Source organism: Sus scrofa, chromosome 6 (genome assembly GCF_000003025.6).
Source record: "Sus scrofa isolate TJ Tabasco breed Duroc chromosome 6, Sscrofa11.1, whole genome shotgun sequence".
Classification (NCBI taxonomy): Eukaryota; Metazoa; Chordata; class Mammalia; order Artiodactyla; family Suidae; genus Sus; species Sus scrofa.
The window spans coordinates 53,622,123-53,642,865 of record NC_010448.4 but is presented as its reverse complement, the minus strand read 5'-3'; the positions used below and the strand labels follow the sequence as shown (position 1 = coordinate 53,642,865).

At 59.6% G+C, this 20,743-nt stretch overlaps 1 protein-coding gene across 1 annotated transcript in view; it reads left to right on the top strand.

Moving 5' to 3' along the window:
* The window catches only part of LIG1 (DNA ligase 1), a 39,538-nt gene that overhangs the window by 17,155 nt on the left and 1,640 nt on the right, over window positions 1–20,743 (top strand). The window contains exons 7-26 of the mRNA XM_021094649.1: window positions 3–110; window positions 1,068–1,202; window positions 1,419–1,494; window positions 3,951–4,031; window positions 4,275–4,331; window positions 7,462–7,634; window positions 8,420–8,586; window positions 8,949–9,025; window positions 9,846–9,941; window positions 10,167–10,265; window positions 11,157–11,242; window positions 11,782–11,897; window positions 12,904–12,999; window positions 14,945–15,055; window positions 15,560–15,631; window positions 16,000–16,144; window positions 16,250–16,332; window positions 17,578–17,730; window positions 19,334–19,387; window positions 20,041–20,184. Coding sequence (XP_020950308.1) covers window positions 3–110; window positions 1,068–1,202; window positions 1,419–1,494; window positions 3,951–4,031; window positions 4,275–4,331; window positions 7,462–7,634; window positions 8,420–8,586; window positions 8,949–9,025; window positions 9,846–9,941; window positions 10,167–10,265; window positions 11,157–11,242; window positions 11,782–11,897; window positions 12,904–12,999; window positions 14,945–15,055; window positions 15,560–15,631; window positions 16,000–16,144; window positions 16,250–16,332; window positions 17,578–17,730; window positions 19,334–19,387; window positions 20,041–20,184 — 2,129 coding nt within the window. The remainder of the gene's footprint in view (window positions 1–2; window positions 111–1,067; window positions 1,203–1,418; window positions 1,495–3,950; window positions 4,032–4,274; window positions 4,332–7,461; window positions 7,635–8,419; window positions 8,587–8,948; window positions 9,026–9,845; window positions 9,942–10,166; window positions 10,266–11,156; window positions 11,243–11,781; window positions 11,898–12,903; window positions 13,000–14,944; window positions 15,056–15,559; window positions 15,632–15,999; window positions 16,145–16,249; window positions 16,333–17,577; window positions 17,731–19,333; window positions 19,388–20,040; window positions 20,185–20,743) is intronic.

The following is a 20,743-nucleotide window of genomic DNA, read 5'->3' as shown; positions in this document are numbered from 1 at the left end:
AGAAGCCGAGACACCAACAGAAAGCCTCACAGAGCCTGAAGTGAGCAAAAAGCAGGAAGCAGAAGAAGGGGACCAGCCCACAACGCCCCCTGAGCCCCCAAAGACTGCCAGTGAGTTTCTGGCCTTCTCTCTCCCTGCAGCCCCGTCTCTCTGGTTTCGATGTCAGATGTCTTCGAAGGAGAGTTAAGTTAAATAAGATGTAGATGAGACGTAGGTGAGATTCTCCAATGTGTTGTCTAAATTCAAATTCTAGGGGAAAATGATAGATTCCATTACTACTATTATCATTATTATTTTTGTCTTTTTAGGGCTGCACCCCACGGCATATGGAGGTTCCCAGGCTAGGGGTTACATTGGAGCTTAGCCACCGGCCTACGCCACAGTCACAGCAACACCAGATCCAAGCCTCATCTGCGACCTACACCACAGCTCGTGGCAACGCCAGATCCTTAACCCACTGAGAGAGGCCAGGGATCGAACCTGCGTCCTCATGGATGCTAGTCGGGTTTGTTAACCACTGAGCCATGATGGGAGCCATGATTGAACTATACTGTTGTTATTTTTGTTGTTATTTTCCCTCCCTGCTTGTGGGGGGAGAAGAGAGCCAGTCATCCTCCAACCAGATGCATCTTTCAGAAATCATAGACCCTCGGCATTGCTGATGGAGCGGTCACTTAAGAGTAAAATCTCCAGGGCAATAAAACGGCCCCTGCGGTCGAGGTGTCCGGGGGCCCCGTGGTGGAGACAATGCTCTGGGGACGTTTTTAGGAGGCAGAATCACAGCTGAGTCTCTGCAGCTGCAGCAGTGGGAGGATTTTCTTCTCATTGTGCTGAGATTTCTTTTCACTCCTCTCCGTAAGTCTCCAGTTTCAGGCCAAATGCAAGGATTCCATTCGTTAGTCCCAAAGCATCAGGCCTGAGAGGCTCAAAACTGATGGCATAGGAAGGAAGAGGGCAGAGTGATAGCTTTCCATCTGTAGAGTCTGGATGACCTCGTAAAAAAAAAAAAAAAAAAAGAACCTCAGGGTCAGAACAGTTTGCATCACCCTCTGACCTCGCTTTCGAAGCAGAGTCCCCGGCGGTAGCGGTGGCGGTGGCAGCAAGCATCTCGGGGCCCGAGGTGGCGGCGAAGCAGGCAGTGCAGGAGGATGGCCAGGCGAAGCCTCCCCCCAGAACTCTCAAGACGCTCAGCAGTTTCTTCTGTGAGTGTCTCCCCCTCCCCTCCCGGGCCAAGTGGGGAAGAGGCGGCCGGGTCTTTCTGCAGAGAATTCTGCGCGTCCCTCCCGCCCTCCGTGGGTCCGAGTCGAACTGCCTCTCCTGCCCCGTGGCCGCTCCCCGGGCCCTTGCTGGCTGGAGATGCCAGGCGGGTGGGGCTCTCCAAAGGGGAAGGACCCACCACGTCCCGTCTTGCCTCCCAGCCCCCCGGAAGCCGGCAGCTAAAAAAGAAGTGAACGAAGAGGGACCCAGCGCCCTACGAAAGGACGAGGCCACGGGGTGAGTGGGTTTCCGCTGTGAGCAGGACAGCGGGTTCAACAGAGTTAGGCGGCCAGCCCAGGGCGGCTCCCATCAGGTTGGGGGCAGGTCCCTAAAGTGAGACGGGCCGTCACCCAGCAGTCTTTCAGCTGTCAGATTTTGTGATGAAGGCTTCATTATTCTAAAAAAGTTTGGGGGATTCTCAGTGACAGTTTTGTACCCCATCGAGACCTTATCAGAGAGAGTAAATGGCACTGTTTCAGCACGTGACTGCCCCGTGGGCCGATCAGCTCCTCTCCTTGCACCCCTCGTGCATGTCAGGAGAGGTGCTAAAGGCGCCCTTTATGCTTTTTTACCTCACCTCCGCAGCAGTCCTGTGGCGGAAGCGGGTGTTCGGTCCTTTCACACACTCAGGCAGGTGGCCCCGGGAGGGCAGGTCATCTGCCGCAGGCCACACAGGCCAGGCCTGGAACCCGGGTCCCCCTGATTCCTAAGCCTGGCTTCTTCAAGTAAGTTTCTCGAACAGAAGTGGTTTCCTACAGGAAGTTTAATGTCCTGGCTTTTATTTCGGGTGATGCTGTCTGTGATCGTTTGTCTTAGACAATTCCCAGCCTGGTCACTGGCTGCCTCGAGGAGACAGACAAACTTTCAGGGCCTCCGACTTCCTCGCTTTTAAAATGGGAACCCATTGGAGTTCTCCTGTGGCGCAGCAGGTTAAGGATCTAGTGTTGTCACTGCAGTGGCTCCGTTTGCTGCTGTAGCACGGGTTGAATCGCTGGCCTGGGAGCGTCTTCATGCCGTGAGCATGGCCAAAAAATAAATGAAAATAAAATGGGGACGTGTTAATGGCAGGAAGCACACCCTTTTATCCACTGTCAGTGGTGTGCCGGCACGAGGCAGTGTGCCTTCCGTATCCTAACTCTGGGTGTCGGGTCTGTTGGTATCCCCATTTCACAGATGAGAAAAGTGAGGCGTGGAGGCGGGACCGTATTGCGGAGTGCTTAGAAATTCCAGCTCCACCGGGAGCTGTGTGACCCGGGCCGGGTGACTTAGCCTTTCTGGGCCCGTCTCCTCCTGAGGGTTTGAGGCATTTAGACGAGGGTCTGGCCGGGCCCAAGCCCTGCAGGCTGCAGCTGCTGGCATTATTGCTGTGAGGAGGAGGAGGTTCGCCTTCGATCACATCGCTCGGGTCCCACATGGGAGGCGCTTGGGATTTGAAGCAGGCAGTCTGGCTCTAGAATTTCTTCCCCGCCATGCCCTGCGCCTCTGGTGATAACTCTCAGAAGGACCAGGAGGGCCGCCCCTCAGCAGCCCGGCGTCTTTACAGCTCAGGCCCCGGCCAGCTCAGCTGTCCACACCCTCCCTCGTCTGCTTTAGGAGCAGCTGAGGAGCTGAAAACAATGTGGCATCTTCTCCCTGCCCTTTTGCCACCCCCCTCCCAGTTTTGGAGGAGATACGGGCCTGAGGCTGGGGAGTCAGTGTTCTTCGAAAACGGCTCCCTGCGAATCGCACCCAGGAGTGGCCCCCTCAGCAGAGTCCCTTCCTTAACCTCTTGACAGCGTGTTGTGGTGGGGACTCCTGGTCGCCCCACTTCACAGATGGAGACCCTGGGGCTCCGACGGGGAAGCTGCTTCCTCACAATGACTGCTGGTTGTGGTGGAGCGGGGATTGAACCCAGTGAAGTCTGACTGTAGAGTGTGGACTCTGGTAGCTCTGACGAGGTGGAGGTTCAAAATGCAGCTCTGGGGCTGTGCCACTTACTGGCTGTGTGACCTCGGGTGGGCTGCTTAACTACTCTGCCCAGTTTCCTTATCTGGATATAGGAGTAGAAGGATCCCTGCCTGCAGGGTTGATTGCTAGCAGGTTTAATACTCTTAGCACGATGCCTGGCACTTTGTGGCGCCCAGGGACTGCCCCCCTCCTGCTGGTCCAGCCACAGGGCGAGGGAGGGGTTGGCCAAGAACCCCGGGGGACCCTCGCCTCTTGGAGTGGAGTCTGAACAACATCCACATGGAGCTGCTTCACTCCAGCCATGCTGACGCTTTTTCTGTTCCTCAGACATGCCAGGCGTGTCACTACCTCAGGGCCTTTGCACTTGCTGTTCCCCCTGCCTGGAATTTTTTTCTCCCTGGTACGCACTCTGCTTGCCCCTCCCGTCATTCTGCCCAGCATCTCTGGCCTACCCTACCACCCTCTGGAATAGCATCCCTCCTCCTCGTTCCTCCCCCAACCTGGTTAGGTTTAGTTGTCTGAGATATTTTTTAATGCCTAAAATGATTTACTTGCTTATGTCTTTTGTTCGTCCCTGACTCCCCCACTGGACTGTGAGCTCCAGGTTGGCGAGCTTGTTTGCATTCACTCTCGCGGCCTGTGCCTGGGCTGGTACAGCATTAGCAGGAGCTCAGTCAGTGTTACCGGGAGGGTGACATCTCTTCCGCCCAGGCAACCAGCCTGCCCTCTCCCTTCTTCCTCCGCAGACACCCGGACCCTCCCAGCTACAATCCTGCCAAGAACAACTACCATCCCGTCCAGGATGCCTGCTGGCAGGCGGGCCAGAGGTGAGGCCCAGTGCTGCCCAGCCTGCCCTCCTTCCGGCACTGCCAGGGGCCCTCTCACCCCAGGCCTCGGGGGAGGAAACTGGCCAGCCTCTCCCCTCCCTGTTTGGGGAGACAGTTGGCAGCAGGCTGGCAGGGTCATAGGTGTCTTTTGGGGACCAGCAAGCCTGTCCCCAGGGAGGCGTGGGGAGGCGAGTGGCCGGAGGGCAGCGTGGGGTGTGTATAGTTTTCTCTTTTCCTCCCCAGGGTCCCCTACCTGGCCGTGGCCCGGACCTTTGAGAAGATTGAGGAGGTTTCTGCACGGTAATAACCAGGCCTGACTGGCCGCTGCTCTGGCCCCCTGGCCGTCCCTGTGCCTCCAGCTGTTTAATCCTTTTAGCCTCTCCTCTCTCAGCCTCACCCTCACGCACAAGGTCACGGGCAGCAGGCACGGCCACAAGAGCGGCTGTGGGCCCGTGGGCAGCCCCGGCGGGCCTTTCCACCTTTGCTGCTCATCGTCTGTGGCTTAAAGCAAGGCCTGAGCTCAGGTGCAGCTCCCTGGCATGGGGAAAAGCCTCTCTTGCCCCCCGTCCCCTGACAGGAGCGTAATCGAGCTAAGCGAGCGCAAGCAGCCCCCCCTTGCTGGCGTGTCTCAGTGTTGGAGGAAATGCAGGTCTCGTGCATGGTGGGGGGACCTCCCCCTCCACAGTGAGGCTCTGCCTCCCCCGTCCCGGGCGCAGGGCCACCCAGACTTGGGCCTCCCCTTCCACCCCACCGCAGGCTCTCCTCCTCGTCCTCCCCACCCCCGCCCACCGCTGGGCGTTTAGTCGATGTGGGTATTGTTGTGGGTCCCTGTGGCTCTGCCTCCTGCCCCTGCCGTCAGCCTTGTTTTCAGCAGGCCTCTCCACGTTGCTTCAGGCAGACCTCAGCTTTGGTTTAACTGTTCTGTGGCTCATTTTCCCATGTCACCTCCACTTCTCCAGCCCTGGGGCAGTGTGTTTAGGCTGTCCCTCACACTTTGTTCTTGCAAATGTGTGCCTTTGTGAATGTGGGCAGAATCTCTGGGGTGTAACCCCCACAGCAGACTTGCAGGGCCTGGGGGCACAAGAGGGACCTTGACTGCCAGGCTGAGGGGCTCAGAGGGCCACTGCAGGCAGCTGCAGAGTGAGGGCTGTTAGCCACAGCCCTGCCCCAGGGGACAGACAGGTCTGGGAGTGGGCCCAGCTCTGCTGCTTCCTGGCTATGTGACAGTAGGTGGGTGGCCTGACCTCTCTGAGCGTTGCTCTCTCATGAGTAAAGTGAAAGTGAGACATCTCGAGTTTGCTGTGAGAACTGTGAAATGAAAAAGTAACCCAGCAGGGTTTTGAGTTTGACCTAATTCAGGAGCACTGCAGGGGATGGTCCGAAGCCCATAGTCCCAAATTTAGAATTTTTTAACCTTTTCGGAGATGACTTTAGACTTGCAGAGAAATTGCGGAGCGAGTGCAGAGAGTCCCCGAATACCCTTGCCTGGCTTCCCTAATGCTCCCATCTCACATCTGCGCGGGATGCGGATCCCGAACCCCAGTGTCAGGACATTCGTGCCCTGTGTCCATGGGGACCTGGTTCCACAACCCACACCAGGTCCCCAGACCTGCAGATGCTCGAGTTCCCTACGTAAACGGGCCTAAGACTGTTGATCCTCTGCCTCTGCGGGGCCTGCGTCTCCGCACACGGGGAGCTGTCTCTGTGCTGTTAGGAAGTCTACAGACCGTTGACGTTTTGGCAGCCTCCCCATGTGCGTGGGCAGGATCCCCCACCCCACTGAGCTTTTCTCATAAAAAAGTGGCAACGACAAGTCATTTTGTTTTTTGGATTTTTAAAGACTTTTTCCCCAACTATTTTGTTTTTACTACATTTCAAGTTGAGTAGGAGTTCCCCGGTGGCTCAGTGGGTTAAGGATCCAGCGTTGCCACTCTTGTGGCTCGGCTCACTGCCACTCCTGTGGCGCAGGTTCAATCCCTGGCCTGGGAACTTCCATATGCTGTGGGGGCGGCCAAGTTGGGGAAAAAAAAAAAAAAAAAAAAAGCCGTGTAGCAGTATCGGTAAAATCCTATTGAGCTTAGATGTCTGGTCCGCTTCGTCTCCCGCATCCCGCATCCCGGGCGGCTTCTCTGTCTCTCTGTGCCCTCACCCCCTCGGCTCTTGTGAAGCGGCCAGCGAACTGGCAGGCTCTCTCTCCCTTTGGGTTTGTTTGCGCCTCCTCGGGGAGCTGACGCGGGTGGCCTGTCTTTGGCGGGTGGAGCGCAGATGCCCTGCTTGCTCCTGGCCTCCCAAGGGGCACGTGCGGCCTGTCTGGCTCCAGGTTGACCAGGCTCAGGGAGGCTTGCGTGTCCCCTCGGCCGGGACTGGGCTCCTCCTGGGGATTCACTCCAAGGCTGTGCAGGGAGCGTCTTTCTCGGGGAGCCTCCGCCCGCTAATCGTAGCGTCTGTGTGGGTGTCCAGGGCTGCCGAGCGCAGTCACTACACGCTTGGCTTAAACCCACACAAGTGTATTGTCTCTCCGTTCGGGGGCCGGGGTCTGCAGCCAAGGTATGGCGGTGGGTTCCTTCTGGAGGCTCTGAGGGGACCCCAACCCAGCCTCTGCCCGGCTTCTGTCCTTGGTGTCCCGTGGCTGTGGACACACCCGTCCCGTCTCTGCCTGCCATCAGAGTCCCTTCTCTGTGTGTCCCTATTTTATGAGGACGCTCAGTGGGTATTCTGCCCACCCTGATCCAGGGTGGCCTCACCTCAGCCTTTCCCGTCATTACGCCGGCCGAGACCTCATTTCCATCCAGCAGGGCCTGTCTGCGCCCCGGGTGCCTGTGCTCGCACCCTCTTCCCCCACGGAGCCTCCAGGGCCGCGGCTTTCCTGGAGCAGCTGTCACCAGGGCGGGCTGGCTCTCTTTCTCCTTCCTTCTGCTTTTGTTAATCAGGCGCCTGTGAGAAAGAAGATCTTCTCTTTGCAGCCAGGCCCTCCGCTGACAGTAAACCCAGGCAGGCGTTGCCAGTTTCTGTGACACAGAAATGTGTTATCTTCAGAGCAGTCCAGCTCGGGGGCTGGGAGCCCGGGTCCTGGAGCCGCCGCCTGGGTTTGCATCTCGGCCTGATCCTCACTAGCTCTGTGGCCTTGGGCAAGTTGTGTAATCTTTCTGTGCCTCAGTTTCTTCACCTATGGAGTGGAGCGATGGTCACATCCAGCTCAAGGGAGCTATGAGGACGGAGGCAGCGGATCCCGCGGGCGCTGAGCATGGGGCACGTCTCCCTGTGGGCTCTTCCGTCTCTGTGGAGACTCGTCACCGTGTTCGACACTGGCGGATGGCGTTCCTCTCCCACCTGCAGCCCTTTCCTCGTCTTCTCCCGGGTTCCTTTTATCCCCACCCCCAACAACTTGACCCAGAAATACCGAGACATCACGGCCCGTCCCCTCCTCCAGGCTCCGCATGGTCGAGACGCTGAGCAACCTGCTGCGCTCCGTGGTGGCCCTGTCACCTGCGGACCTCCTCCCCGTCCTCTACCTCAGCCTCAACCGCCTGGGGCCGCCCCAGCAGGGCCTGGAGCTCGGCATCGGCGACGGCATCCTTCTCAAGGCAGTGGCCCAGGCCACAGGTGAGGCAGCGGAGAGCGGGGGCGAAGTGGTGGCGAGGGCAGGGAGCCTCCTGGGGCAGATGGTGCCTTCCCAGCCTCCTGCTCTTCCTAAGGGGCAGTCAGGCCAGGATGCCTCCAATGTGTGTGTGTGTGTGTGTGTGTATATATATATATATATTTTTTTTTTTTTTGTCTTTTTTTTTTTGTTGTTGTTGTTGTTGCTATTTCTTGGGCCGCTCCTGCGGCATATGGAGGTTCCCAGGCTAGGGGTTGAATCGGAGCTGTAGCCACCAGCCTATGCCAGAGCCACAGCAACGCGGGATCCGAGCCGCGTCTGCAACCTACACCACAGCTCATGGCAACACTGGATCGTTAACCCACTGAGCAAGGGCAGGGACCGAACCCGCAACCTCATGGTTCCTAGTCGGATTCGTTAACCACTGCGCCACGACGGGAACTCCTCCAATGTGTGTAAATCGGTGACTTCAGCAAGATCGAGAGACAGAAAAGCAGAGGGCCACTGGACACGCTGGAGGGTGGTAATGACCCAGGAGGGGACAGGCAGGGGTCCCTCTGCGCTCGCCACCCTGGGGCTTTCAATCCCGTTTGCACACTGACGACAGCACCGCAGACCTCTCCCCTGGTGGAGGTGGGGTGTCCAGCTGCCGACCCTTCGGGAGAACACTAACCGGCCCCTTCCCCCAGGTCCTGGGACTCAGAGACGCACCGAGCCCTTGCAGCAGGCAGGGGGCCCCACCAGGAGCCCACACTGCTGCCGCCCTCAGCACTGCCCTCTCCTTCTCTAGGTCGGCAGCTCGAGTCAGTCCGGGCTGAGGTGGCCGAGAAGGGCGACGTGGGGCTGGTGGCCGAGAGCAGCCGAAGCACCCAAAGGCTCGTGCTGCCCCCGCCCGCCCTCACCGCTGCCGGCGTCTTCACCAAGTTCCGGGATATCGCGCAGCTGGCGGGCAGCGCGGTGAGTGGATGGGCGACTCGCCCCGTTCCCCGTCCTTCTCCGCCTGGGACCTAAATCAACGGTTAGACGTTCAGGGCTGGGTGGCTTCCGTCCTGCTTGCAGGATGCAGGGCTTGCTTGCTTCTGCTGCTCTCAGGACCCAGGGACCCTGCTCCTAAGATTCTAGCGCTGACCTAGTCCCTGCTGCAGGCCAGGACCGCACGAGCGTGTGCTGAGTAGGGCTGGGGAGGGAGGCCTGGAGAGCGAGTGCCAAGAGCATGGGGCCCTGGGACTTGGGGAGCAGGCAGTGATGGGGGCAGGTACTCCGGGGTGCTCTGCGCCCCTGCCCCCCAGGCACTGACTGCTCCTCCCCCACCTCTTCAGTCCACAGCCAAGAAGATGGAAATCATCAAAGGCCTCTTTGTGGCCTGTCGCCACTCAGAAGCGCGATTCATCGCCAGGTGAGGTGGGGAGAGACTGGCAGCTGCATGACTGCTTGTGCCCTGACCGCCCTTGGATGAGAACAGCCAGGGGTCCAGGCCCTGAGGGGCCAGCTTGGGACATAGATTTCCTTTCAGGGGCGGCTCCTTCTCTCAGTAATGTTGCGGGGAGAAGGGTCCTGGGCTCAGGTGAGAAGAGTGCTGTGATTGATTGGTGATATCTGCCTTGGCCTCCAGAGTTGGGGGGGGCAGTGCACTCTGAGGCCGCCGTTGCCATGACTGAAGATGCATCATTGCATCATTGACAGCCAACCTCATGGAGTATTTCCTGGTGGTCTGCCCAGTGCCAGCTGCTTTATTCCTACATCCTCCCTGCTGCCCTTAGCCCCAGTTTGCAGAAGGGGGCTGGAGGCACAGGGAGGCAAAGCCTCCTGCCAGAGGTCCCTGGCTCAGAGCAAGGCTTGTGGTAGGGACACTTCTTGGCTGTCACACTCTGACACCTTGGGGGCAGAGTGTGTTCTAATTCCAGGCCTGGCTCTACCCTGCCTTCCCGAGCCACACCTCTTTCTTAGAGTGCAGCTGAGGTGAGAGGCCGAGGCCCCTGCCAGGCCCCTAGTTCTGCTCGCAGGCACTGCCAGTGGTCGCGATTGCTGCGGGCCAGCTGTTTCCTCCTCTGTTCAGTGGGGCTGTGTGAGCTCAGTTGCCTTCTGACTCTGAAGGTTTTGAGGAGCGGGTCGAGGTGGGGGAGATGGGGAGGCAGGAGCAGGGTGTCGACAGCAGGGGCGTGGACAGGTTGGACCCGTGCAGGCAGGCCCATGGCCCATGGTCTCTCTCTCCCCAGAGCCCTGAGTGGACGGCTGCGCCTCGGGCTGGCTGAGCAGTCGGTGCTGGCGGCCCTCGCCCAGGCCGCGAGCCTCACGCCCCCAGGCCAAGGTGAGCCCCCGCAGCAGGCCCCTGCCCATCTCTCGAGGTGACCCGGCTGCCCTTTTCCTTTTCAGAAGCCCCCCCACCCCTTCCCCAGGCGGGTCTTACTTCCCCCTGCCCCTCCAGACCCCTTTCCCCTGAGGAAACTGTTCCCAGCAGCCACCACCCCCTGTGGACCCTGGGTAGCTGAGGGGGGTTGGGCCCATCTGAAAGCCTCTCCTGCTGGGGCCTGTCCTAGAATTCCCCCCGCCATGGTGGATGCTGGGAAGGGCAAGACAGCAGAAGCCAGGAAGACGTGGCTGGAGGAGCAGGGCATGATCCTGAAACAGACGTTCTGGTGAGATCCGGGGACCCTGGGCTGAACAGGAGGGTGGTGGTGGCGCGGGGGTGGGGTGGGGTCAGGTTGGGGGAGGGCCGGCGAGCATCTGTGACCATCACGGGACTGCCGATGGCCTGGGCAGTGATCTAGGCGGAATCTGTGCTGGGCATGGGGAGGTGGCAGAGAGTGAAGGGTGAGGACAGGGAGAGGCCGACGCTCTGACAGCAGAGGAGAGGACAGCGTCCAGAGGTTTCCGGGTCCCGCCAGGACTGTGTGTGTGAAGGGCTGTGAGGGACCCAGAGGGGCTGGTGACTGATGCACCATGAGGGGTCGTGACAGTCACAGAGAGGACATCCGGGGAATGACAGTGAGGGCTCCCAAAAGAGCCTTGTGGAGGGACCCAGCCAGCTGAGACCCTGGGCTGGCCACAGGATGGTGACTGCCCAGAGGGTGTGACAGCGCAGGACGGCCAGCGAGGGGTTCCCAGGTGCCCATGCAGTGCTTGCCTTGGGCCGGGCCCCCTGGGTGCTGGGCACACACTTGCAGAGCCCCTGGCAGGGAGGGCAGGGTGGACTCAGCTCTGCCCCTGCGTGGGGACCTATAGATGAGGTGGAGGCTGGCCTCGAGGAAGCACTTTTTCTAGCCCTTCCTCAGTGGTTCTGCCGCGTAGCCCAGGTGGAGAGTCACTGGTGACAGACAGGGGCAGTGGCCGGCCCAGACCAAGGGAGAGAGAGGGCTGATGTATGGCGCCACAGAGTGAGGACCACGACAGGGATGGGGACAAGGGGAGTCGGGGATGGGCAAGAGCAGGCCCTGGGCCGGGGTGACAGGCAGGCGGAGGTGGGTCTTGCAGCCGCAGTGCAGAGCTCTGGAAAGACGCCCCGACCTGGTTCTCACCCCCTGCCCCAGCGAGGTGCCCGACCTGGACCGGATCGTCCCTGTGCTGCTGGAGCACGGCCTGGAACGTCTACCGGAGCACTGCAGGCTGAGCCCAGGTAACCCCCACCCTGCGCCCGGCGCCTTCTGCCTCAGGCTCCGCTCCCCCTCCCGGCCTTGGCTTCTGCCCTCCAGGGCCCAGAGCTCTCAGAGGAGCCTCCAAGAAGCCACAGAATCCCCTCCTCCAAAAGCGAGTCCTGTTCCCTGTGCTAAAAGCCATTCCTTTTCTCCTCAGAGCTCCCCATTCTGTGTCAGGGTTGCTGAACCAAAGATGCCCCCAAAGGCAGCGAGGCAGACAGAGCCTCGTTCTCTTGCACATAAGGGTCCAGGGGGAGGCAGGTGGTCAGGGCACCCCCCACCCCTCGAGTTCCTTCTGTCCCATCACTGTGTCATCCCAGCTTGTCACCCTGATGTGTGTGATCAGAGACAGCGTGTGTTCTGTCCTAGTTTAGAGAAGAGGGGGTGGCCAGGTTCCTTGTGACAGCGTGACCCAGGCCTTGCACTCAGCCGTCCCCACACCCTGTCTCTGACTCGCCGCCTGCCCTCTAACTCCCACTCCCGCATCCACCCGAACGGGCTTTTTCTCCTCCCCTCCCAGGGGTCCCCCTGAAACCAATGCTGGCGCACCCCACGCGGGGCGTCAGCGAGGTCCTGAAACGCTTTGAGGAGGCAGCTTTCACCTGCGAGTACAAATACGATGGGCAGAGAGCACAGGTGAGGGCATGGACGCGTCTCTTCAGCAGGGCAGGGCCGTGGGGTGGCTCAAGGCCGGCCTCGGCCACCGCTGCCCACTGACCTTGCCCGTCTTGGGGGCTGTAGTTCCCCCCTCCGTGCAGGGGGGCGAAGCCACCCGAAGGCGTCTCTGGAAAATGGGTTTTACTTGATGATGTCGTGTCCTACTGGCGTGTGTGCGACTGTAACGGGTGGCCCTCGTCATCCTCGGTGCAGCTACACGGGCGTGTGTCCCGAGACTCAGGGCCGGAGGTGTCCTTGCTCTGGTCTGTAAGGTGCTTGCTGTGGCTCTGGGCCAGCGGGGGCCGTCTCCCTGCACCTTGCCTGCAGATGGATGAGAGAGCCTGGTGGGCACGGGGGCAGCTTTTTGTGGTGGATTCAATAGACATTTACAGAGAAGGTCTTCAGAGTCCAGTGAGAGAAAAAATAAACCATGCTTTTCCATAGTGACAGCAATTTAAATATATATACATATACATACATATATATATATGTATATGGAGTTTCCTGGTGGCTCAGTAAGTTAAGGAGCTGGCGTTGTTCCTGCTGCGGCTCAGGTTGGATTCCTGGCGCAGGAGTTTCTGCATGCTGTGGCGATATATATATATATTACGTCATACACACACGCCGCCACCTCAGGATAACATCCGTGTTAGATGGCATATACTCAGCTCAGCTCAAGGACTGTGACCTGACATTTTAAACAAGTAGTTAAAAGCAGAGTGTGTGATGACATCCAGGCACGGTCAGCCTGTGCGCATGCGGCAAAGCCCCGTGCTTACAGGGTCGGGGCGGGGGCGGGGAAAGGCGGGGCTGGAGATGAAGAAGAGGCGGGAGGGGCTGCCGTTTGAACCAAGGAGAGGATGCACCAGTACCTCCTCAGGGCCTCTGGAACCTTCTGCCAGTGAAAATGGGTTCAGGAAGAGACAGGAGGGGCCACCCGGGGTGGACGGGGCTCTGAGTCCCCTCGCCTCCCCCACTGCTGCAGATCCACGTTCTGGAAGGCGGCGAGGTGAAGATCTTCAGCAGGAACCAGGAAGACAACACCGGAAGGTACCCCGACATCATCAGCCGCATCCCCAAGGTGGGCGGCTGCTGCCGGCTTTCACTCGGGTAGGGCTGGGACAGGGACCACTGTCCGGGGGTGGAGGACCAAGGCCAGGCCAGCTCGGCACAGCCGGGCGTTTATTGGAAGGAGATTGGAGCGTGTCGGGCTGCAGATGACAGAACACCTGCAGGTGCTGTTTTTCCCCAGTGAACTCAGAAGGCGCGTGGCCCCGGGCGGCTCCACTGAGCCTGATGTCCTCGTAGATCCGGCTCAGTCCTCTGTCCTCTGCGGTCCTTGGCTGGTTGGCCATCCCCTGTATCTCCAGGTGCCACCACGCTTCCAGACAAAGACACAAGGGGGTTCCGGTCTCTGTCCCCTCCCCTGGGGAAAGTGAGCGCTTTTCCAGGACCCGCCCCCTGCCCCTGCCTGACTCCAGCTTAGGGTCACTGTCCAGCACCGGGTGCAGCAGAGGCCGGGAAAGCCAGGCCCTCCCAGGACAGGGAGGAGGCTGGGGACAAGGGTGGAGGCGGCCCGCAGGTTTGCCCACAGCCTGAATGGGGCTGGGTCTCAAGGGCCCTGGAGCCTGGGGCGTCTCTGCTCCCAAGGGGGGTCTCGGGCCTGTCACGGCGTCCTCCAGTCAAAGAGCCGTTCTCCGTGCCTGCCTGCCCTCATTAATTAGGAAGTTTGTTCTTTCCTAGAGCAGCGGAGACAGAAGTAACGGTACAGCACAGGCATTAATGGAGCTTGTGTTACGTGCCAAGCGCTATTTTTTTCAAATTAGTTTTCTTAAGATGTAGCTTTCCGTAAAAGGTTCTGCTCTTGAGTGTAGAGTGCAGATTAGATGAGTTTTGTAAGTTCACATACTCACGTAATCAGTGTATAGAACATCTCCATGTTTTCCCAACTCTAGAATGTTGATTCCAGAACGTTTCCTCGTGCCGCTTGCCGAGCAGCCCCACCCCCCCTTCCCTCTCCCAAGGCAGCACCCACTGCCCTGCTTTTTTGTCCTGTTGGGGTAGTTTTGCCTGTGCTGGCGCTGCATGCAAGCGGAATCCTACAGCAGGGGCCTTCAGTACCTGGCTTCTATCGCTCGTTCCGTCAGCAAGTATTTATTGGGCGTCTGCTCCGTGCCCAGCCCTGTGCCTCAGGCTGGGCTTTAACTCAGACGGCGAGGCAGACAGATCTCCATCAGGGTCTTGCTGTTGCCTCTGCAAGTGAACGCAAAGATGGGGCTCTGGAGACAAGGCCCAGCATTCTGAGCCTTTACCGGAGTCAGACTTGACTTAGACTCGGTGTCAAGGAAGCAGGGCTGTCACCGCACAGCCCCAGGATCTGGTGTGAATGGTGCCGCCAGAGGTGTGCGGCAGCTTTCCTTGGAGGTGAAGGAAAGGGACAGGCGTCTAGAGTAAACAGCATGTGCAAAGGCCCTGTGGTTGGAGGGGCATAGAAAGGCTAGTGTGTTGGGGTGCAGAGGGTGAGTCGGGCGGGGGGTGGCCAGGGGCTGACCGGAGAGAGCTCCCACAGCTTTGGGGAGTTGTAGGGTGGTTTTAGCAGGGGTGAGCAGTGATCGGATGTGGGGTGGCTTGCTGTGAAGAGAGTGAGTTGGACAGGGTCAGTCAGGAGTGGGGAGACAGCAGGATGCTGTGGCTTAGGCTGGACCAGGCTCGGCGAGGTGGCGGCCAGTGGGCGGCTTAGAGACGTGGGGTGGGGGAAGTGGACATGTTCCCTGGGGAGTTGAGGGTGAAGCGGGGGGAAAGGATGACAAAGGCTCCTGGGTTTCCAGCTGGCGGAACCACAGAGTAAGTCTTCAAAAAACTCAGTATTTTCCCCCCCAGGGGGGAATGAGAGGGAGTCTCTGTTCATGTGTCTCTTGGAGGTTGGCGTCTGTCCATCCGTGGATCTTTGGTGCTGTGGAAGGAAAAGGATATTTGGCCTCATCTTCCACCTCTTACCAGCCCTGGGTCCCCCCTTCACCTTTTAGATTAAACTCCCATCCGTCACATCCTTCATTCTGGATGCGGAAGCCGTGGCTTGGGACCGGGAAAAGAAGCAGATCCAGCCATTCCAAGTGCTCACCACCCGCAAACGCAAGGTAGCCCCTGGCCCCCTCCACCGCCTGCCAAGGTCTCACACTCCCTCATCTTCCACCCAGTCCTGCTCAATGCCAGCGGTAGTTAGCAGTTGGGATACAGGTCTCGTGGCCTTTTACAGGACAGCTGCCGCAGCTCCAGCCATCGCGTTCTCATCCCAGCATGCCACGTAGGAAGGAGGAAAGGGCTGTTTTGTTAGAAAAGTAGATCTGTTCTAGGAGCCCCCACAACCCGCACCCCAGCAAACTTCTTGGCTCTCATTGGCCAGAATTGTGTCACATCGTCCCCATCAGCTGCAGAGGAGGCAGGGAAAGCAGACACGCAGCAGAGGGGTGTGAGGTGGCCGCCATCGCTGCTCCGTGCTGCTGCCCTCACGCCCTCCCGGGTGTGCGGCCTGTTTGCTGGGGAGAGGGGAGAGCGGCAGGGGGCAGGGGTGGCGGGCGCGAGGGCACTTGGCCTGCCTGTCTCACCTCCCTCCACCCCGTCTCCACTCCTCCCCGACTCAGGAGGTGGACGCGGCAGAGATCCAGGTGCAGGTGTGTCTCTACGCCTTCGACCTCATCTACCTCAACGGAGAGGTGAGCTGTGCGAGGCCTCGGGTCAGGTCGGAGGTGACGGGCCGGGCCGCGGGCCTGAGAGCTTGGGAGCGGGGTCCGAGAGTCAGGTCTGAGTCTTCCGAGTCGCTGAGCCCCGCTCGGGCAGTGGTTCTCAAGGTGGGGCCGCGGGCCCCCCTTTCCACCCCTGCATCTCCACGGGGCAGGTGTGGACCTGGTGCCCCGAGCCAGACATTAAAGCATCTGCGAGGCGTGAACCAGCGCCCTCTTCACGCTCGTCTCCGTCAGCCACCTGGAGGCCTGTGACCCATCCCCTCCCACGGCCCCGCGGTCGGGCCTGCTTGCCGCTACGTCCACTATGACACCCCGGCCTCTCCCCCTGCCCCCCACAGTCCCTGGTTCGGGAGCCCCTTTCCCGACGGCGGCAGCTGCTCCGGGAGAACTTCGTGGAGACGGAGGGCGAGTTTGTCTTCGCCACCTCCCTGGACACCAAGGACACGGACCAGATCGCCGAGTTCCTGGAGCAGTCAGTGAAAGGTGAGGGCGCCCGCCCGGCCCCGAGACGAATGGACCGGAACCCTGCCTGCCCCCGCGGGTGTGAGGGGTGAGCCGGCGCTTCCCAGGGCTCTCGTGTCCCCCCAGACTCCTGCGAGGGCCTGATGGTGAAGACCCTGGATGTCGATGCCACCTACGAGATCGCCAAGAGGTCGCACAACTGGCTCAAGGTGCTGCCACCCCGCCTTCCTCTGCTGAGCTCGGGCGGAAGCTGCCCTGCGGGCGTCCCAGTCTCTGCACACACCTGCGTCAGCCCCGGAGCCCTGTGCTCGATCCCTCCCGCCTCCCATTGCAGCCAGCCTCAGCTCTGCTCCCCTGGCGAGTCCTGAGAACAAATTCACCAAGACCAGGCGGCCCAGATGCCAGGGTCAGGGAGCTGGAGGAGCTTTCTGTTCCCCCTGAGCTCGCTTCGGAGTCAGGGGAGGCTGCAGGCAGGAAGTCAGCCAGGACCCGAACGGGATGAAGCCGGGGAGTACTGAGCACTGGAAGGAAAGCAGGTCCACTGAGGGCCAGTGAGGGTCTGAGTACTTGGGGTGACTGGGGAAAGCCTCTCCCGAGGAGACCTTTGGGTGGAGACCTGGACAACGGGAGGTGGTCATTGTCATGGGAGGATCAGGGGCAGAGCCTGGGGGGGGTGTCAGCAAGTGCAAAGGCCCTGGGGTAGGAACAGGCTCGGCATGTGCAGGGGTCGAGGCTGATGGAGGCAGGAGGTGAGGTCGGGTCGGAGAGCAGATCCCAGATCACACAGCACAGCGAGGGCTGCCAAGGGCTTCGGGAACCAGAGGCGCTTCTAAGGAGGAGGTGGAGCTGTGCACAGGTCCTCTGGCTGCACGGCGGATGGTGGGCGGGTGCGGAGTGGGGCTGCTGGGCAGAAGTGGGAGCCGGCAGGCAGGAGGCAAGAAGTGGTGGAGGCCTGAGCGCAGATGGGACGGTGAGGAGCAGCCAGGAGCCTGGGCCTCGGACAGGGTGTCCCTGTGTGTTGTTCATTGTCTGTGGTCCGTCTCCCCCACGAGGCTGTCAGCAGCTGTGCGGCTGCAAACCGTTCCTGTCTCAGGAAAGAGCCGCTGTCGTATCCCCAAGGCTCCTGCCTGGCACACAGTCGACGCTTCTTTCTAGGGATACATAGTATGAGAAGTAGAGTTTTCACTAAGGGATAAATGTTCTCCATACCGAAGGAAGGGGGAACCTGGGGTGACCCCCAAGCTCTCCGAATCTGACCTCTCCCTTCGATCCTGCCTCCTCGGCCCAGTTTAGTCACCTCTTATTAGCTCTTCCAGCCTAGAGACCTGCTCCTCGTGCAGCCTCCTCCAGGGACCGTCCTTGGGCCGCTCACCCAGCCCCTCCGGCACTTAACCTCCAGCAGTGGGGTCACAGCTGAGCTTCCTGCCCTCACCTCCCGCCTTCCCTCCTCCCAGCTGAAGAAGGACTACCTTGATGGCGTGAGCGACACCCTGGACCTGGTGGTGATCGGCGCCTACCTAGGCCGGGGAAAGAGGGCCGGTCGGTACGGGGGCTTCCTGCTGGCCTCCTATGATGAGGAGAGTGAGGAGCTGCAGGCCATATGCAAGGTGCTGGGGCCGGGCGGACCCCAGGAGCGGGAGGGATGGGGTTGTGACTCATCCTTTGGAGGATCTGGACCTAGAGGCTCACACAGCTTCCCTGAGGATTATTTTTTCTCCTAGCTTTTATTTACTTTTTCTGGTTCTATAAGTAACTCTTGCTTCTACATAGAGAAATGGATAAGGATCAGTTAGGAGTTGAGTGCAACTGCAGAAAGTGGGGGCTTTTTTTTTAAGTCTCATGCTAATCCCAAGTCTGAAGGGGGGCAGGCAGTGCGCTGATATCCTTAGGGACCCAGCCTCCTTCTCTTTCCCTATAGTAGGTCTGTCATGGGCGTCTGGCCTCCTCTTCATAACATGGCTGCTGGAGCGCCAGCCATCATGGCCCGTGCATGCTCCAAGCAGCAGGAAGGAGGAAGGCCTACGGGCAGAGGAGGCCAAGGGCCACCAGAGTCAGCCTCAGCCAGGGAGCAGTTTCTGCTTAAGTTGCCTTCACTGGTCAGCACTTTGCCCCGTGGCCCACCCCACCTGCAGAGGAGCCTGGGGGGCCTCTAACCGCTGCTGATCTAACAAATCTGGGGTTTCTGCCACGGAAACACACTACCGCTCAGAGGCAAGTGCTAGTAACAATTGAGGGACTGTTTTGTTTATATTTTCAGAAAGCTGCGCTCCTTCTAGATGAGTACTTTTCTGTCTTTTTTGCCCCAAGTATGTTTTAAAGATGCTATCGGATATCATTTAAGAAGTGTAAGAAATGTTAGGTTTTCACTTGTCATTCAGGACTGTCATAAACCTGACTCGAATGCCTGCATAAGGGTTCAGGTCGGAGTCCCCGTTGTGGCTCAGTGGAAGCGAATTTGAGGAGGCGAGTCCGTGAGGACGTGGGCTCCATCTCCAGCCTTGCTCAGCAGGTTGGGAATCTGGTGTTGCTGTGAGCTGTGGTGTAGGTCACACACACACACACACACACACACACACACACCCACCCACCCACCTCGGATCCCGCGTGGCTGTAGCTCCGATTTGACCCCAGCCTGGGAACCTCCATGTGCTGCAGGGGTGAACCTAAAAAAAAAAGGGTTTTCAGGCAGCCGTGTCCCAATGTCCTGAGCCAGCTCCCTGTAGTCGTCGCCAGTTTTTAAAGACCTGCCGTTGGGGCCAAAGTAAGAACGTATTTAAGGCTCTCAGGTTGAAGGGCAGGGGCGCTTCTGGTTGAGATTTGCTGTCGCTCCTTCGAAGTTGGGCCGTCTCGCTCCCTGTTTGCCGGGGGGTGGGGGGGTATCCTGTGGCCTTTACTCTTGGTCGGTGAAGGCGAACCCTTGGCCGTGCTCAGATGGGAGATGATCCCGTTTATGGGGCAGGTGGGCGGCATAGGTCCCCAGGGAGCGACCTCCTAGGAGCGGAAAGAGCAGGGCCGCCGCGGGGAGAGGGGTTCTCTCTCGGGGTCTGTGGAGGTTTGGGCCACAGGCCCAGCAGCCCCCTACCTTCCTCTGAGGTGTCTGTGGGTGCTGGTGAGGGCAGGGACGGGTCGGGGACCAGCATATACAGATTCGGGCCTGAGGTTGTAGGAGCAGAGAGAAGTGGAGCCTCTGACCCGCCCTGTCCTCTCCAGCTCGGAACTGGCTTCAGCGACGAGGAGCTGGAGGCGCATCACCAGAGCCTCCAGGTGAGACCCCTCCGCCTCCTTCGCCCTCCGTCTGTGGGTGCGCACAGGCTCTTGCCCTCCGGCAAGGCTCACGCTGGGAGCCGGGGGTGGCCCAGGGGCGGCACAGTACAGCCGGCTCAAGTCCAGCCCGTCCAGGTTCAAGTCTCAGCTCTGCCAGCTGCGGGCCGGAGGCGCTGGTCAGGGGGCCTGGTCTCCCCGCGCTCAGTGCCTCGGCCGCAGCCGGGAAGGCTCAGGGCAGGCTGCGCAGCTGGCTCCCGCGCGTGCCCTTAGAATGCCAGCGGAGCCCCTAGTAACCGGGACGTCTGCAGCCCTGCCCCAGGCATTTTGGGGGGTAGGTGCTGGCTTTCCTGCGTGTTGGGGTCTCTGGTCCTGGCTGTCCCGTTCTTGGTTCTCTCTTTCTCTGGGTCTCGGGTTCCCGGGCTCTGGGTCTCTTGTTCTCTCGGCCTGTCTTTAATTTCTTGTGTCAGCTGCCAGGGTATCTGTCACTTCTCACCTTCTCCCGCTCCACCGCCACCACCTCTAGCGTTTTACTTTGAGGCGCGTCTTTGTCTCTCCTGTACCCCGGTATTCCTCATCCCGCAAGCCCCCAACCCTCCAGCCCTCGGCCGTGACTTTGAGGACCCTCTCTCCCTCGTTCCCACCGCTGGCTGCAGGCCCTGGTGCTGCCCGCCCCCCGCTCCTACGTTCGCGCCGACGGGGCTGTGGCCCCCGACCACTGGCTGGACCCCAGCGCCGTGTGGGAGGTGAAGTGCGCCGACCTCTCCCTCTCCCCCATCTACCCCGCCGCCCGGGGCCTGGTGAGTAACTGGGGGACCGCTGGGTAGATCCTCCAAAGGACTTCCAGCTGGGGGGGGGGAACAGTGGGGAGGAGGGCTTGGAGCCCACATCTTTACTCTGTGGGAGATGCTTAGGCGAACTCGAGCTTGCGTTTTATGTGGGTTTCAGATCATGAGGTTGAGGTCTCATCTAGAAAACGAAAAATCCCCCAGCGGTAAAGGGAAACGATGAAATTGCTTTCCTATCTATCAGTCCTCTCACACTCAGCGCTTCATCGTTTGAAGAGTTCTTTTCGATAAAAAAAGAGTTCTTCGTCCTGAGCATTTTAGGTCAGCTACTGCATTTCTTTCTCAACTGTAGTTGATGTTCTTGCTACTAAGTTTTAGAATTCCTTGGCTAGTTTCCCTCACTGGTGGTTCTGTCCTCTGTGTCAGCTAGAGGATCGGTGCCCAGAGACACACTGCCCTGAGCTGCAGTGGGACAGCTGTCACCATCCTCCTTCCAAAGAACAGGAAATCTTAAATTAACATTGCAGTTCTGGGAGTTCCCATTGTGGCTCAGTGGGTTAAGGATCTGCTA